Raw genomic sequence first — 15,132 nt, 5'->3', positions numbered from 1 at the left:
GTCAGCACTCATGCCAGAGAGGGTTAAAGCGGAGGATCTTTGCTCATGCTGCTGTGCTGACACAGTGGCTGCGTGATAACTTAATTTGGCCTTGATCGTGCAGGACATTTCAGAATGTCGAGTGTGTAATCCATCATAAATGGCTAGTTTCAATGGAAAAGTTAGCTGGACAAATGAAAGAATACGAGAATGATTCAGTGAAGCATATAGTCATATTTTAGAACCTTCAAAATTAGAAAACTGATGCAACTGAGATGGAGGACAACTGCACGTAGAGTAGAACGCGTAGGCCTATTGTCCGAAGGAACTTACATTAAATGAGGAGATATTTGCTGAATGTCACAAAAAGTGTTACAGAAATTGCTTGGCATCGCTTATTCAATGGCTCTCTACCGAAACACCTGTAGTTTGCGGAGGACGAACGAGAAAGCACTCGTTTGATAAATCAGCCAGAAGGCTAGGCCTAGTAGACAAATAACTAAAAAATAATCTGTACTGCAAAAACGAATGTTGGTGGGTATTTAAACTATCTAGTGTTTTAACAGCTGCAAGAAATAGAAGCTTCATGGCCTTTATGTTCTGGTTCGTAAATTATTTTCATAAAACTTTAAGTTGCCCTATAACTTTACTCTCCAAACTCTTCACTGCACTGTAGCCAATTAACTGACAGTATGATAGTAGGCTATTTATTTTCTGTAGGCTACAATAAACACATTTATTTTTTTCAACTTTTGCAATATTACGCAAATCAGCAGGAGAGAGAATGCACGTAGCCTACGCAGCGTGTAGCGCAATGTGCTATTTGGTTACCAACTAACACTGTTAGCCAATTCACTAGCTTAAGACTTCAGTGCCATCATATACAACGTTTTTTTTTGCACAACAAATACAAAAAGGATGGAGGCAGCAAAAGTAGCGGAGTAATTTCAGATGGGGCAAGAACAAGGTGAATTTGTATGTTTTTCAAAACGTAGTCCTACCCTGCATTAGAGGAGCTGATCATCATACCAAACACACTAGCTGTTTAAAGTCATACACCACGGTAAACTAAAACTAAAAAGTTGGCAAAATTAATATAGGCTATTATTAGCCATGACATTACTAGGCTATGAATCGTTCGTTCATTTTTTTTTTTGGGGGGGGGGGGGGGGGGGGGTTACAAACTTATTCAAAATCATCCCCCTTCTGGTTTTTACACAAATCGCACCCTGTTGACAAGCACAGGAGGATCCACGTTAGTATGAAGGTTACGTCATAGGATTATGCTTAGAATCATACACCAATTTATAAACCTGTGCATAACTGGCCATGGATCTTTGGGCTGGTGATATAGGTGGGCCTAATGATGGCAACAATAAAACCCACAATCTGTTATCAGCAACTTGGGGCATCAGTGTCCCCAGCTTTGTATAATAGCTATTGTAGATGAACCAAAGAGTGACAACCATACTAAAAATAACAGGCACAATAATGTATTTGGGAACATTTCCACAAAATCCAGGTGAAAATAAATTTTATTTCAATGAACATTACAGTTCTCTCTTCATAACCTATTCTGATTCAGATTACATTGGAAGTGAGCAGGACCCAGTTTTATCAGGGTTAATCCAATCCAAACTGTCCATTAATGTGTACTCCTACCAAGACAGCATCATCATTATAGGCTAGCTTATTATTCTGTAATTTGGTATTGTCTTGTGCAAGCTTTTTAAATGGAAACTTTTCAGCATCTTAAGACATGTCAAAATTGCAGTTGTTGCTTTAGAGTTTTTGCTTATCAATAAATATCAAAACAACATGCCTGGAGATAAATATCTGTTTGTATATATCCTGTTTTTTTTCTTCTCAATTTCCATTATAAACTGACCAACTACTAACCCCTTCAAGATGTCAGACAGGAATACCTTTAATCAAGTAACTTGATTTCAAATTGTAACATTTACATATTTTTGACAAACTTTTTAAACACACTTTTTAAACATTAAATTCTGCTCATCAATGGAGCATATAGGTGGACTTTTGTGAAACCTTCACCTGCATTTTTGATTCTTATGAGAAGTGGGAGGAGGATCATATCATTGTAAAGAAGGTTGCTTCATGTCAGTAATGAAGCAAGCCATTGCAAAGAGGCATTCACATGTTGACATTTTTACGATTATAGCTGCAATGCAGATCAAATCTATTATCTATTACGAACAAGGCAAATCAGATCTCAATATGGTTAAGAAGTCCTATTCCACTGTTATTTTTTTGACAATTACCAATGCTAATAATGATGTGAGGATTATATTACCCATTGCAACTCATATACCCCTAAATGTGTGTAGGCTCAAGCCAATGGAAACATAAAAGAAAACAAACAACAACAAAAGAGTAGAGACTAACAATGGACACATCAAGCACTTATATAAGTTAGGTGAGGGAAGCAGGTGATGGGAGAAGGGATGTGACCGTTACTCTTGTTCTTGCAAGTCTGCTCCATGGGCAGGTCTCGACGGCTTCTTCTTGTATGACGGCCATCTGCAGACTGGACAACAGTGCCTTCCTCCCGCAAGCCAGACCACAATGCATTGCTGGTGGAAAACATGACCACATGGCAGCCCCATGACTAGGCAGTCGACTTCGAAGTTTTCCAGACACACGACGCACTCGGTGCAGGGGAGCATGTCATCAGGCCAGGGGAGAGATCTGTCATCCTGAGCCTCTCCACCGGACCATGACTCGGCCGTCTTCCTACAGTTGTCACTGTCTGCATCACTGCCTTGTTCACCTGGGTCTCTGTTAAACCCACTCGTTTGTACCCTATTACTTTTTGAGTCCGCGTTGTTATCTGTAGTGCTGACCTGTGAGCACTTGAACCCCCAGGTGGGCAGGTGTTTGATGTAGTCGATGGGGACGAGGGGACGCAGCCAGAGGTCAGGAAAGGCGAGTCTCTCCAGGAGGAAGTTGGGGTCGTCCTCCCAGTCGGACTCGTTGGGAAACGTCTGGAAGGAGGCGATGGGGTGCACCAGGTAGCTAGTGTACCAGTCCCACAGACTGGTCAGCCACTCCAGGTTGTTGGCGTTTTGGTCTTCGCGGCCGCACCGGCGCTTCTTCTCGAAGTAGTCGATGAGGAGCCCGTGCGCCAGGTAGGTGCTGAGGAAGAGCGCCGGGTGCGAGGAGTAGAAGGTCCAGTCCGCCCTCACCCAGGAGGCAATGGTGGTGGTGTCCGCGTAGCGCAGCAGCTTCAGGCTGTACTCGTAGAAGTTCTCCAGGTACGGCAGCTGCAGGAAGCCCAGGATGGGCAGCCAGGAGATGATGAGAAGCGAGTTGTAAGTCCCTAAAGTGCTAATGAGCACCACGAAGCGCTTGATGGTTGCTCCCTGCGTGATGAAAAGGTCCATCCAGGCCATTAGGTTGACCATGACCAGGCTGAGGACAAAGAGGTCGTTGACCTCGGGCTGCACCGAGCGCAGGAAGGTGTCCATGGCGTGCAAAGACATGAACTCCCCGGTGCTGTTGCCGTACCTATAGATGCCCTCGGGTGTCTTGAGGACATAGGAGGGTGTCTGCGTCACGCCCGTCTCCTCCAGGCAGCTGGTGTTGTCCCAGTTCCGCACATCTACGAAGATGAACTCGATGCGGCCCGTGAACTTGACGCTGAGCGCTGAGAAGAAGGCCGGCGGCTGGTCGAGCTTGGCGAAGAGGAACATCTTGACCGCGTGCTTGTCCCGCTGGTACCAGTCGTCCTCCAGCTGCCGCGAGACGTGGATGGTTTTGATGCGCGAGGCCACGTGTGCCGTCATCCACTTGAAGATGTGCTCGGTCTCGATGCGGCGCCCGCTGTACTCCTTAAGCATGACCTTGCCCTTGGAGGCCGACGTCTGGGGCACAGACATGATCAGCGTGGACTTCATCCAGCCACGCTTACGGCAGTATCTGGGAGACAAACAAAGAAATGCCTTCATGTGAGTTGGTGCAATGGCTACAGTAAGAAACATATTACGCATGAACAGTCTCACTAGGGCTAAGCGATTTGAGGAAAATATCTAATTGCAATTTTTCCTATAGATATTATGATTGCGATTTCAATAGCGATAAAAGTGAAGCTTCAGTTTTCAGAATTTTTAAGATTCAGTAAATAATACATTTAAAATGTTTTGAAGCATTACCAATTGAGACAACATCAAAATATGAACTGCTCTACCTACAAATCCAATGATGAAAACAAAAAAAATACTGCAAATTACTTCCAAATATTGCTTTAAAGTTGCTCTAAGCGATGCTGGGTAACGTCACTTCTGTTGACTTTCAAACAAAACAAAGAGCTAGCTCGCTACTTCCTCCCCCTCCTTCCCATGCTGCTCCCGTGCAATTGAAACTCTCCTAAACGTGCATCTCGTCGGTGATTTGCTGGAACAGTTTGTTATGTTTTTATGGGCTAGGTTTGCCCAGGTTGTTTTTGTTGCCATTTTTGGAGCCTGGACTATCCTCAGAGATCGCGTTTTTTTACAGTGTATTCAGGACACAGACAGCTAGCGGTTGGTTAGGTGATGTTTGCAGTAAGTGACATAAAATGTGTTAGCCTGAAAAACGAGTGGTATCGCTTAGAGCGCCTTTAAGATGGGCCACATCTGATTAGTTAGCATGGAATCTCTGATTGACGATGAACATGTCTGTATGTCACACCAGGACAACACAAATTTTAAAAAAATATTATTATGTTGACTATTCATTGCAGCCTTTTTAATTTGCAAGTGGCATTAGTTCAATTCCATTAATCTTTCAGCCTCGCTCCTATTCTTGTTGACCAGGTATTTTGTGGCTCCATCTACAGGATGTGTAGCACTCTAGAATCTTTGCACTTAGACAGAGGGCAAATAGGTTTTCTATTCATGTAACTCAAATATTAAATTCTCAAAGAAAGTGTGAATTACACAAACACCAGTGTGTAAACACTTGCAAGTTAATTTGCATTATCCTGCCACAACATATTGTAATTTTAGTGGAAATTTTGAGTTGCTTTATTCATTTGATTTTGTATTTACCTACTTTGTAATGTCTGTATTTGTCGCCTTTCAAATGCTGCCATTTAAAATATTCATACAAAGACATTTTCTATCTATAACTCCGACACTAAGAATCTCTCACCTTGAGTCACTTGAGCAGTTGAAAGTGCCAGTGCGGATTCCAAATTGTGACACTTTCTGAATCATTTTACCCCAATTGGCTTTGCTCAAGAGTGGATCCCTGCCTTGAGCGATTACCTAGATGAAAAATAAAAATAAAAAACATTTTTGAGTTCTCATTTCCACACACAAAACACCACTAATGTAGTTTCTTATATTGCATAGACTAGACTGATTGTGAATGTATGTGAACTTGGAATGCAAAATAAGCTAAATTAATGACAGAAACACTTACTTGGACCAACCATATCCCATCTTTAGTATCTTCCACCAGTTCATAAAAGTGCATCTCCCCGCTGAATGTAGTGCTCGAGTCTGTCCCAGGCTGCTCTTTCTCATTTTTAAGAGCAGAATACAGTTCCCCTTGCATCAAATCACCTGCATTAAACAAACAAATTTAACACATGCACATTTGTAGCCAGATAATACCTAACATTTTTCAACAAATAATTTTGTAGAAATGTGTTCAATTTTTAAGGTTATTGTCAAGTACTCATAAAAAGGATTTATCAGTAGCCTAATAGTGAATAAACCTGTATTGAGATCAGATGCCAGTTATTTCTCAATAGCTGAAAGGACTTACCTGACTTTTCAACCAGTTCTCTGACATCCTTCTTCTCTGCCAAGCCCGAGTATCCCAATCCTCGACATTCCAGGATGGTTTTCAACTTTTTAAAACTCAACGTGACAGGGTCCACGAGTTGAGTAGCAAAAATGCCCGTTTCATACCATACTATGGCTTCAAAAAAACGTGCCAAAACAAACAGCACCAGAAAGTACAGAAGTAGGAAGAACAGTTTTAACCACATTTTAACCTTTTTGAGGAGTAGGCTACTTATTGAATATCTGGTAGGATGAATCCGTTGCGACCGAGTAGCCTAACCTCGCATTAGGTTAGTATGTCTCGACGGTTTGCCTGTCTTCTGTCACTAGCTGTGTACCTGCTGAAACTAGTCCAGCGAGTTAGCTAGGATAGCTTATTTTCTTCACGAAGACATTCCCTTGGGGCTGATTCTATGGCGACATAGGACGCCACGGATAACTCCGGGGCCATTTGACCATTCTTTGGATATCCATCATTTTCACCAATATGTTTTAGTTGTTGTTAAGTAATGTAGCAGTCCCCCAAGGCTATTCAGCTGGCTAAGCAAACGGAAAAACGTAGTAGGCCACTTAGTTATGGCCTTGTACGCAAAACTGAATCCATGGAGGGTACGAGACCAGAATCTTCACCCAAGGGGCATGTCGCCAAAATTCAGTATTCTTCTATCTGCAGTAGGTTACCAACAAAGAGTGCAGATAATATGACAGGGCGCGGTAGCTTTCCCAGAGTTGCTGGCTGATGTTGTTAGCAAGATCGCCTTGATTGCCAGATCAGCTGGTGCACATAACAAAACGTCACATGAGTATTTCCGTTTCCGCCTTGCTGTTCCTTCCCTACATGTCACCATTATTCCCGTGCACACTAAATCATGTTGCATAATAACTTGGGGAGCAAAAATTACAAACTGTACAGATTTACTAATACTCACACACCACGTCACAATGTTGTAAGCTATCATACACCATAGACTGAACAGTCTCTCATACAAAGCCGAATTGTGCACAGAGGAGACTCCTGCAATATTTTAGGCAAATGCACAGTACAACATAATAATGTTAAGTAATATTAACTCCAGTTTCACTGATGTGTCTACATAATGGAAATAATTCGCTCTGAATAATGCCTATGATAAAATAAAATAAAAAATCTCACTCAACACAGCTGGGCTTTTATTTTATTGCGAGTGAAGAAACAGGAAACAAATGAATGACATTTAAATGTGCTTTAGGAATATTTTATCTTCGGGTCCAACAGTCAATATGACAAAGGGTATGTCTTTAAATTGTTAGTATAAACATCTATTAATACTCTAGATATTAAGTAGAACTTGTTTGTAAAATACACTTTCTTTCATGAACAACTACTTGGCAGTAGTAGGATTTTTTACCCATCAAAACATGGCAACACAAGGGTTAAATGTGATGGCAACAGAAAACTTACTGGGCCAAAAGAGTGGGACAGAATAAGCAGGAACCTTCTTGTTTAACAGTCATTGTGAGGCACCATTTATCTTTATCCAAAAATACAATACTTTTATTTGAAAAAAATCCCTGCAATTCCCAGTAGTTTCAGTCAAGGTACTAAACACAGTGGAAGGCAACCGTGATAAGGAGGTATGGTATTGAAAAAAAGGAACAGTGAAAACACAAAGTTAGCACAAGTTGTGGATTGGCATTAGGGATGAAATGAACTAGATGGATGGATGTCTTCAAATAAATGCTACTTTTTTGTTTGTAAATATTCACTGGTGCTGCTCATAGCACACAGCGTCTGTCCCATCAAATGAGGATTCCTTCAGGGCTCGTCTGTGTCTCTAGCTCATGTCATCAAAAGTTCTCCATGTTCTTCACTGTACACACATTATACTTTTGAGTTAAGAGCATGCTTGTTAAAACTCACTTCTCATGACTGGAATACTTTAGAAGAAACCGGTCGAAGGCGTCATAAATAGCTTGCCTGGAGAAAATGAAAATAACATAATCCTGTAGTTAGTCATAATAAAACAATACCGCCATGCTCTTCAACCACAATTGTAAGACAAACTGATTTTTTTTATTATTACATTCCTACAACGAAGTGGTAAAATCAGCACAAGTCGATTCTGTGAAGGTATCTGGATCTGACTTATTTACCTAAAAAGTCTCTGTTTGAAGAGATAAGCGCTGATGTGGCCACCATTGAGATAGCGAACCTCACAGTCAGGCCAGATCTCCTGCAGACTCCTCACGCCGGTGCGGGGGATATACGCATCCTCCTTGGCCAGCACAATGATGATCAGGCTGGGGTCCACAGGGACTGCAAACAGACCAAGGGTCCAATGAGCACCGGCTGCCTTAAGGTTCTAAAGAGGTACTCTAAACCAAAGATTCTAGAGCGGAGCGTAGCGTAGCTATAAGTACGAGCTGTGCATTAAAGCGAAGTGTTTAAAATACACGTTTGTGCCTTACATGCATAACACCACAGATGAGACCAAATGTGACTGTTGACCACAAATCAGAACATGGATGGCATTAATCAAAAATAATAGATGCATACACCCCTTCTAGCCTATGACCTGCTCACGACCCCACACCATCCACATCCACACATACACCCACACATATATACGCACAAACACTCAGACACAAATAGCAGAGCAAAAAAACTGTGGTTTTTTTACATAGTACTTAGCGAGCCCTACCTGAGAAGTTGGCGATGTGGGTGCACTCGTCCATGACTCCCTTCATGAAGTAGAGTGACTCCCTCTGGAGCGACTGGCGCTGGCCCACCCCCCCCTGACCCCCCCCTCCGGCTGGCAGCGCGCGAGATGCTCTTGGCGTGGAGCATCTCCAGGTGCGGCCCACTGCTGCTCACCGCCGACAGCATGTGGTCCAGGCGCTCGCGCTCCGCTGCCGCCGCCGCCTCCCCCCCTCCGGCCACGCGCTCGCTTCCTCCACCGCCACCTCCTGCCTGCGAGCGCACAGCCGAGGAGCCCAGGCCCACCTGCTGCTGCTGCGACTGCTGTTGGTGGTCCAGGCCCAGCAGCTCGTGGGAGAGGTCCAGATCAGACAGTGTGTCGAAGCTGCCCGGGGAGAACTTCACAAAGTCCTGGCCCATCCTGAATGAATCGGTCTGTTGTGGGACAAAACACAAACAACAACAACAACAACAATAACATGCTGGACTCCAGACATTTTCTCGTAAGTTAATCTTTAAAAGGATTTGGCGTTTTACAACTGGATTTAACTTAATCCCTTAATGCCGAGTGCGCAAATGTGCGTTCCAGTGGACAACACCTGCTGTAGTTGCTATAACAAAGGGCTTTGCATCAGGTCATCACTGTTCTAATTATAGATTTGCAATCCATACAACCTGGATTTGTACTGCACTCGAACTGCCTTTTTGTTCTAAATTTGTACTGACTTTCAGAGAAGTTTTCTTTAACAACATTCATGAGTAATATACAGTGCACATACCCCACAATACTCCAGCAACCTTATGATCTCTTCCTCATACACTGTGTGCATGGCATACTGCTTCTCCAGTTCTCTCCAGTTCACAGCTTTGCTTAAAACGCCCTGGAGAGGGACAGAAGGAACATCATATAAAATTAATGTTACACTCTGAAATCCCTTACCACAAACTGGTAGACATGTTCGCAATAGTATGTTCTCAATTGAACATGATAACTCAACCATTATTATGAGTCCAATATTCTGGACTAGGAGAGTATGTGTGCTCCTAGTGAGCTCACTGCTTTGAGTGTGTGTATGAATGTGTATAGATAGATAGATAGATAGATAGATACTTTATTGATCCCCAAGGGGAAATTCAAGCAGTAGTAGTACAAATTCAGTAGTATACACTACCCACGGATGGGTAAAATGCAGAGAACAAACTTCCTACTACAGGAACTTCCTACAGGACTAATAAAGTATAACTAGCTAGGTTCCCCCCAGTGCTAACAGCTTAGCTCTAGAGAGATAGATAGATAGATAGATACTTTATTGATCCCCAGGGGAAATTCAAGATCTTACTGTGGTGAAGACACTGGAGGCAGTGGTCCAAGAGAGGCATGGCACCAGGGGAATGGGCTTGGGCCAGTTAGTCACCGCCAAAGACGCCATCTGTACAGACAGGTGAAATCATGTCAGTAAAAAGTCAAATCAAAGTTAGTGTTAAACTGGGTATTTGAAAGAGCTTGACACTTGACACAGAACACATTCATTTGTTAAACAAGGCAAGGTCAGCATTTCACAATGATATCCAGGCAGCAGGGGGGGGGGCACATGGTGCAAGCAGGAAACTACAGACGGGTCAGGCCAGGCCCGACGGAGCTGAGGGGGAGGAAGCTGGGGGTGGAGTGGTCTAAGAGGCCACTGGCAGTCGTATGTAGGTCAATGGACCTTTATCCCCCCTGGATACAAGTCGACTCTTCCTCTGCAGGGCCTCCTACTGGCATTGAATCCAGCATAACCGCACACCCAGTGGCCACAGCAGCAGGCTAACTTACTTTTGCAAAGAACAACATAAAAGCTCAGCCCTGCATCATTCTCATGAAATCATCCATGCTGTCTGAATTAGATTGGTGTGGTGGCTATAAATGGCCTTCACTGTAACCAGTGGATTAAGGGGTCAGCATTGCAGACGGTCTGATCCACGCAGGGGTGTTTGTATAAATAGGACTGGGACAAAGAGGACTTACGTGGCCGCCCATGGAGATGCCCGTCATGCCCAGTGGCCAGTAGCCCTCCCTCTCCAGCCAGTGGAGAAGCACTGCCGACTCCAGGATGAGCGCTCCTCCCATGACAAACAGGTCGGACACATTCTTCAGGCTGGAGCGTCTTTTTTTTTTTTTTTTAGAGCAAACACAACTCATCAGAATGCACGTATGAGTAACGTGGCAGTTCATAGACTGATAGGCTGCAGATGGCGATTGGTCAGTAGGTTATCAGTAAATGTTGCATTTAAGCATCAGTCAACTATCTAGTGAATGAAGATACTTACAGCTGGTCCTTCGGCTTCCTGTATCCATGTGCAGTTCAAGGTTAAGGATATGTCTGACAAAACAACGTTTTGGCACAATGGAGGATGTTTAACACATACATTTCATACATTAATGATTTTAAAGTATAAATGTCATGCTCAATTTTGGCCGCTCTTCAAGAGACTCTTGAAGACAGTCATTCATTTACCTGGTAGGCAGGTACAGCTGTCTCTTTTTGACAATACCAACTGGTATAGTCTGTGCTGACATTTTTGCTGACATGCCCCCCCCCCCCCCCCCTCCAGCATAGCCACAGCTATTTTGATTAGTGGAGAAGTTCTCCAAAACAAATATGATTCACAGCAAGTACAACATAACCAACATGTACAAATGGAGAGGTTATGAAACCTCACTGATAAAGGTTCCTGAAATCAGGATGAGGGATATAGTATGGGTTCTCCAAAAGCAGAGATGCCATTCCTGCCTCCTTTATCATTGGCCGGGCCATGAGGGTGCGTCGCCTCCAGTAGAACTGCACAAGAGAAGGGGAGGGGGGGGGGGGGGTCAATCATCTGCGACCACCACTGTGAAGTCATTCTGTCATTCTAACGTATTTCATGCTGACTTTATTTTTTACTTTAAGTTTTGACTTGGAAAACTTTAATGTCCTCCGAGAGGCAATCAGTGGTACAGCGCAGAAGTAAGGCCACATGTTTTTATATAATAGCATGTTATTATTATTTTATAACTGCTACATTTAATCAGAAACAACACTGACTCAATTATCTATAGCATCATTTAAATCGAGAGGGTGTGCTCATTATGGTTCTTCTAGACATCATCCACCAACGTTGTATTTTTTACTATTTTGTTTCAATTCATTCCCTCAAGTGTGAATGGATCTGTGTTTAGGTGTCTGGTCAACGTACGTGGTCACCTGTTCCTGCCAGGTGTATGCACACGGGGTAGTGCTTTTTCCATTTCTTGGGGACTATAAACTGGAACCTTGAAATAAAAATGATCAAAGGTCAGGCATACAATCTCATAGTGAGAGCTCTACTAGAATAGTACAGTCCACATCATAGCACAGTCCACCTCATAACCCAGCTGAAACTATACCTGGCTTTTATTGACTCTGTTGGCAAGACACCGGGCACAATCTCCTCCAGGGGTGATATAAAATGGCCATTGTGAATTTTGCAGTCGGATTCATCCTCTACCTGGGAACATAAAACCCATCATAATGAGATTACCTGTGCATCCGGTGCACATAGAGAAATAATTATCCTGGGCACCTTTATCTGCATGTTTTTTTTTAATAGCATCTGACTTTTAATTATTCAAGCATGATGAGGAAGTATGCAATGATAAACATTCACATACTGCTTGCAAATGATGGCTCTAAAAAAGATTTTTAGTCATTGCTTGCAAACAAAGACTGATACAGTAAAGGGCAAAAACACATCTCACGATGCAAAGATGTCTAATGGTGCAGAAAGAACAGTTACTAGTGGTGGATTATTCAGTATGGTACAGCTATATAATAGTGCTTCAGAGTTGTGTCTTGAAGCACATAGGATATTTTTTACAATGAAAAATCATTTAAAGGAGAACTCTGGCTGTTTTTCAAATGTTTCATGATTTTAAAGACGCCGGCCCCCAGAGTGTAGCACTGTAGCTGCCTGGTTACTCTAGCTGTTGGCTGCAGCAACTTGAGCTACACAGAACCGATTTTTTTTCCCCGTACCGACAGTACTCTGTGACCTCAAGAGACAGAGATCCAAGTGACAAATGGCCAGAGTTCTCCATTAAGTACACATGCAATTTTAATACTGCAAAAGAGAAACTTTACTACAAATTCTCAGTGTACTTTACATATGTACATTATATGCACAACCTCTGTACTTGATCTGGACCACTATCTGAACAACAAGAAAACAACAAACAACAAGTAGTTTTACCTTATCAATGTAAACAGGATAGAGGGAAGTAGTTTTACCTTTTCAATGTAAACAGGATAGAGGGAAGTAGTTTTACCTTATCAATGTAAACAGGATAGTCCTTGGGCACCAGGTGCCTACACCTCTCTCGGTCACCAATAATTTTCCTGAACTCAAATATTCTTAGAGTAAAAGTGGGGGGAAAAAACATAGCATAACTTGAAGGTTACAACACTGTCACGTAGTGGCACTGAGGAGAGAGACTTAGACAGACAGATAGATAGATAGATAGATAGATAGATAGATAGATAGATAGATAGATAGATACTTTATTGATCCCCAAGGGGAAATTCAAGACTTACAACTTACCAAATATCAAACAAATATGTCAGTATACATTTTGCACGCACACTGCATTTTTGTCAGCCAGTTATGACAGTATCCCAGTAGCTTTGTTTTGATGCATAACAAGGGGGTGGGGGTCACTTTTGTAACTGACTAGCCTAATATCTATCTACCTGTCTTCACATACCTTTTTAGGTCCTCTGGCTTTCCCCATCCTTGGATGAACAGCTTGGTCAGGAGAAGCCTTCTATAAAGCACATCAAGTCGACTCACCCCCATCTGTAAGGTCTTTCATCTAGAAAAAATGAAACCCAATCATTGATACAAATAAGTTGCAGCAATTAAGGAAGCAACCTGCCAACTGTAAGGCCGGTACGCACCAGATACGGCACAAAATTACGGTGCGAAAATAAGAAAAATTCGTGTGCGCACTTAACGTGTAGGCCTACACCGCGAGTCCGATGCAATTATTTTAAAATCATCAATATTTCAAGCAAAATCATGGGACCACGCAGTTTGGCTTGAGATTTGATGGAGAAAAGAAAGTTTACGGCCATCCTTGTGCTATTATGATAATTGTGCTGTCAAACCAGGCAGGGACAGGAGTTGGTTGGGGCCATCAGTGCTACCCATCCGCTACACAACGCGCGCGCGCGCGCACACACACACATACCCACCCACCCGCGCGCACGCACACACACACACATACACACACATACACACTGGAGTTCGCGCACTGCACATTCTGCAAGACAAACAAACACCTCCATTCATGTGTAATGTGTTTCGAGAATGCTGTTGTTACTTCTGAAAGAAAATGTTTAGAAGGAAAAAGCATGAATCGCTCGAAAATTCTTTCCTTCAAAACAGTTTCGTAACTAGGGGGGGTTGTTGGGGGGGCTGTTGTAGCCTAACAACTTGTAGGGTAGGCTATGCCTAATTTAAAATGTTACATGCCAAAATGTTATATGCCAACACGACCATAACCTATATCATGTGCAACTCACGAAACCATTTCACACGCACGCACGTCAATCAAAAGTCATGTTAATTTGCTAAGGAGGGGAGCGCACAAAGACACTCGCACTGCTGCAACAAGTGGTTGAAATTGATCAGCTTGGATGAAGAGGATCAACAAACAGCAAAAGGCTGATAATGATATCAGTTACTACCTTACCTTTATAATGTCCACGGAAAGTTTTCCACGTATTAAGGAATACAATCACAAGCAACTAGGTTACACTTCATTACATAACAATATTTGTCGCAATGGAAATCAATAGCTATTTAATGACCCATGTATACACATCTATAACCTAATACGTAAACATTCAACATAGCCTCAGTGTTTACAATACAGACATTAGGGCAAGGGTTCGCACTAAGGAACTCGAAGCTTAATGTTAATCAGTCCCGAGACCACTGCCACATTGCAGTCTGCAACCAAACACCAGAGGACGCCTTTTGACTTTTGCGAAATAACGTGGAAGTAAACCTATTCATTCACATTCTGTGCAGTGCGCGAGCAAGACAAACAAACACCTCCATTCATGTGTAATGTGTTTCGAGAATGCTGTTGTTACTTCTGAAAGAAAATGTTTAGAAGGAAAAAGCATGAATCGCTCGAAAATTCTTTCCTTCAAAACAGTTTCGTAACAACGGGTACAGGGTCAATAACGAGAACACATTAGAAGCTAGCTAACAGCCAATATTACACTGCTGCCCCGAACAAATGTCTTCGCACTGGCGGCAAGGAAGCAATTTATTAAAAAGAAACCTGTCGAAAGTTTATTGACAGTTCGCTCTATCCACCAGCAGGTGTGGCCCTAAGGTTCAGCTTTGCCGTTGACTTTGAGGGTTGTTATTTTCCTCCATTGACTGCATGTATGTTTTCACTGTGTGTAAGCTAGAACATGTATTTATTGCGAGAATCAAAGACAGATTAGATATACCTCTCAGTAAAACGGAGATATGATGTCCTCAAACCTTTATTTTTCTTCCATGCTCATCACAGAGGGCGATTTCCCACCAGAAACAGAACAGTGTCCCATCATTCCCCGGTAGTAACCATGTGACGGAAGTGTTTTTTTTCATTCAATGAAATGTGGG

At 42.7% G+C, this 15,132-nt stretch overlaps 2 protein-coding genes across 2 annotated transcripts; both read right to left on the bottom strand.

The window, feature by feature from the left end:
* Nucleotides 1-1,471: 1,471 nt before the first annotated feature.
* On the bottom strand, nucleotides 1,472-6,653 carry rnf103 (ring finger protein 103). Its single transcript, XM_042075398.1, has 4 exons — nucleotides 5,752-6,653; nucleotides 5,404-5,546; nucleotides 5,131-5,246; nucleotides 1,472-3,918 (listed from the first exon to the last, which is right to left on the bottom strand). The coding sequence occupies exons 1-4, from the start codon at nucleotides 5,975-5,977 to the stop codon at nucleotides 2,454-2,456; spliced, it is 1,950 nt and encodes a 649-aa protein (XP_041931332.1). The 5' UTR covers nucleotides 5,978-6,653; the 3' UTR covers nucleotides 1,472-2,453.
* A 265-nt stretch (nucleotides 6,654-6,918) lies between these two features.
* On the bottom strand, nucleotides 6,919-15,106 carry abhd18 (abhydrolase domain containing 18). The gene is given in 14 exon segments (XM_042075424.1): nucleotides 6,919-7,728; nucleotides 7,905-8,067; nucleotides 8,453-8,573; nucleotides 8,575-8,883; nucleotides 9,228-9,329; nucleotides 9,789-9,878; nucleotides 10,457-10,595; nucleotides 10,759-10,786; nucleotides 11,186-11,270; nucleotides 11,668-11,743; nucleotides 11,858-11,958; nucleotides 12,776-12,860; nucleotides 13,211-13,318; nucleotides 15,010-15,106. Coding segments are annotated over 13 exon segments (1,452 nt in total). The 5' UTR covers nucleotides 13,303-13,318; nucleotides 15,010-15,106; the 3' UTR covers nucleotides 6,919-7,667.
* Between the last annotated feature and the right edge of the window lie 26 nt (nucleotides 15,107-15,132).

This window comes from Alosa sapidissima, chromosome 20, assembly GCF_018492685.1.
Source record: "Alosa sapidissima isolate fAloSap1 chromosome 20, fAloSap1.pri, whole genome shotgun sequence".
Classification (NCBI taxonomy): Eukaryota; Metazoa; Chordata; class Actinopteri; order Clupeiformes; family Clupeidae; genus Alosa; species Alosa sapidissima.
This window is presented reverse-complemented; position numbering and strand designations above follow the sequence as displayed.

Coding starts and splice junctions, on each gene's coding strand:
- rnf103 (XM_042075398.1), bottom strand. CDS start 5,977: ATGTGGTTAAAACTGTTCTTCCTACTTCTGTACTTTCTGGTGCTGTTT. Junction 5,547..5,751: donor AGAACTGGTTGAAAAGTCAG/GTAAGTCCTTTC, acceptor TGTTTAATGCAG/GTGATTTGATGCAAGGGGAA. Junction 3,919..5,130: donor AACTGCTCAAGTGACTCAAG/GTGAGAGATTCT, acceptor TTTGTCTCCCAG/ATACTGCCGTAAGCGTGGCT.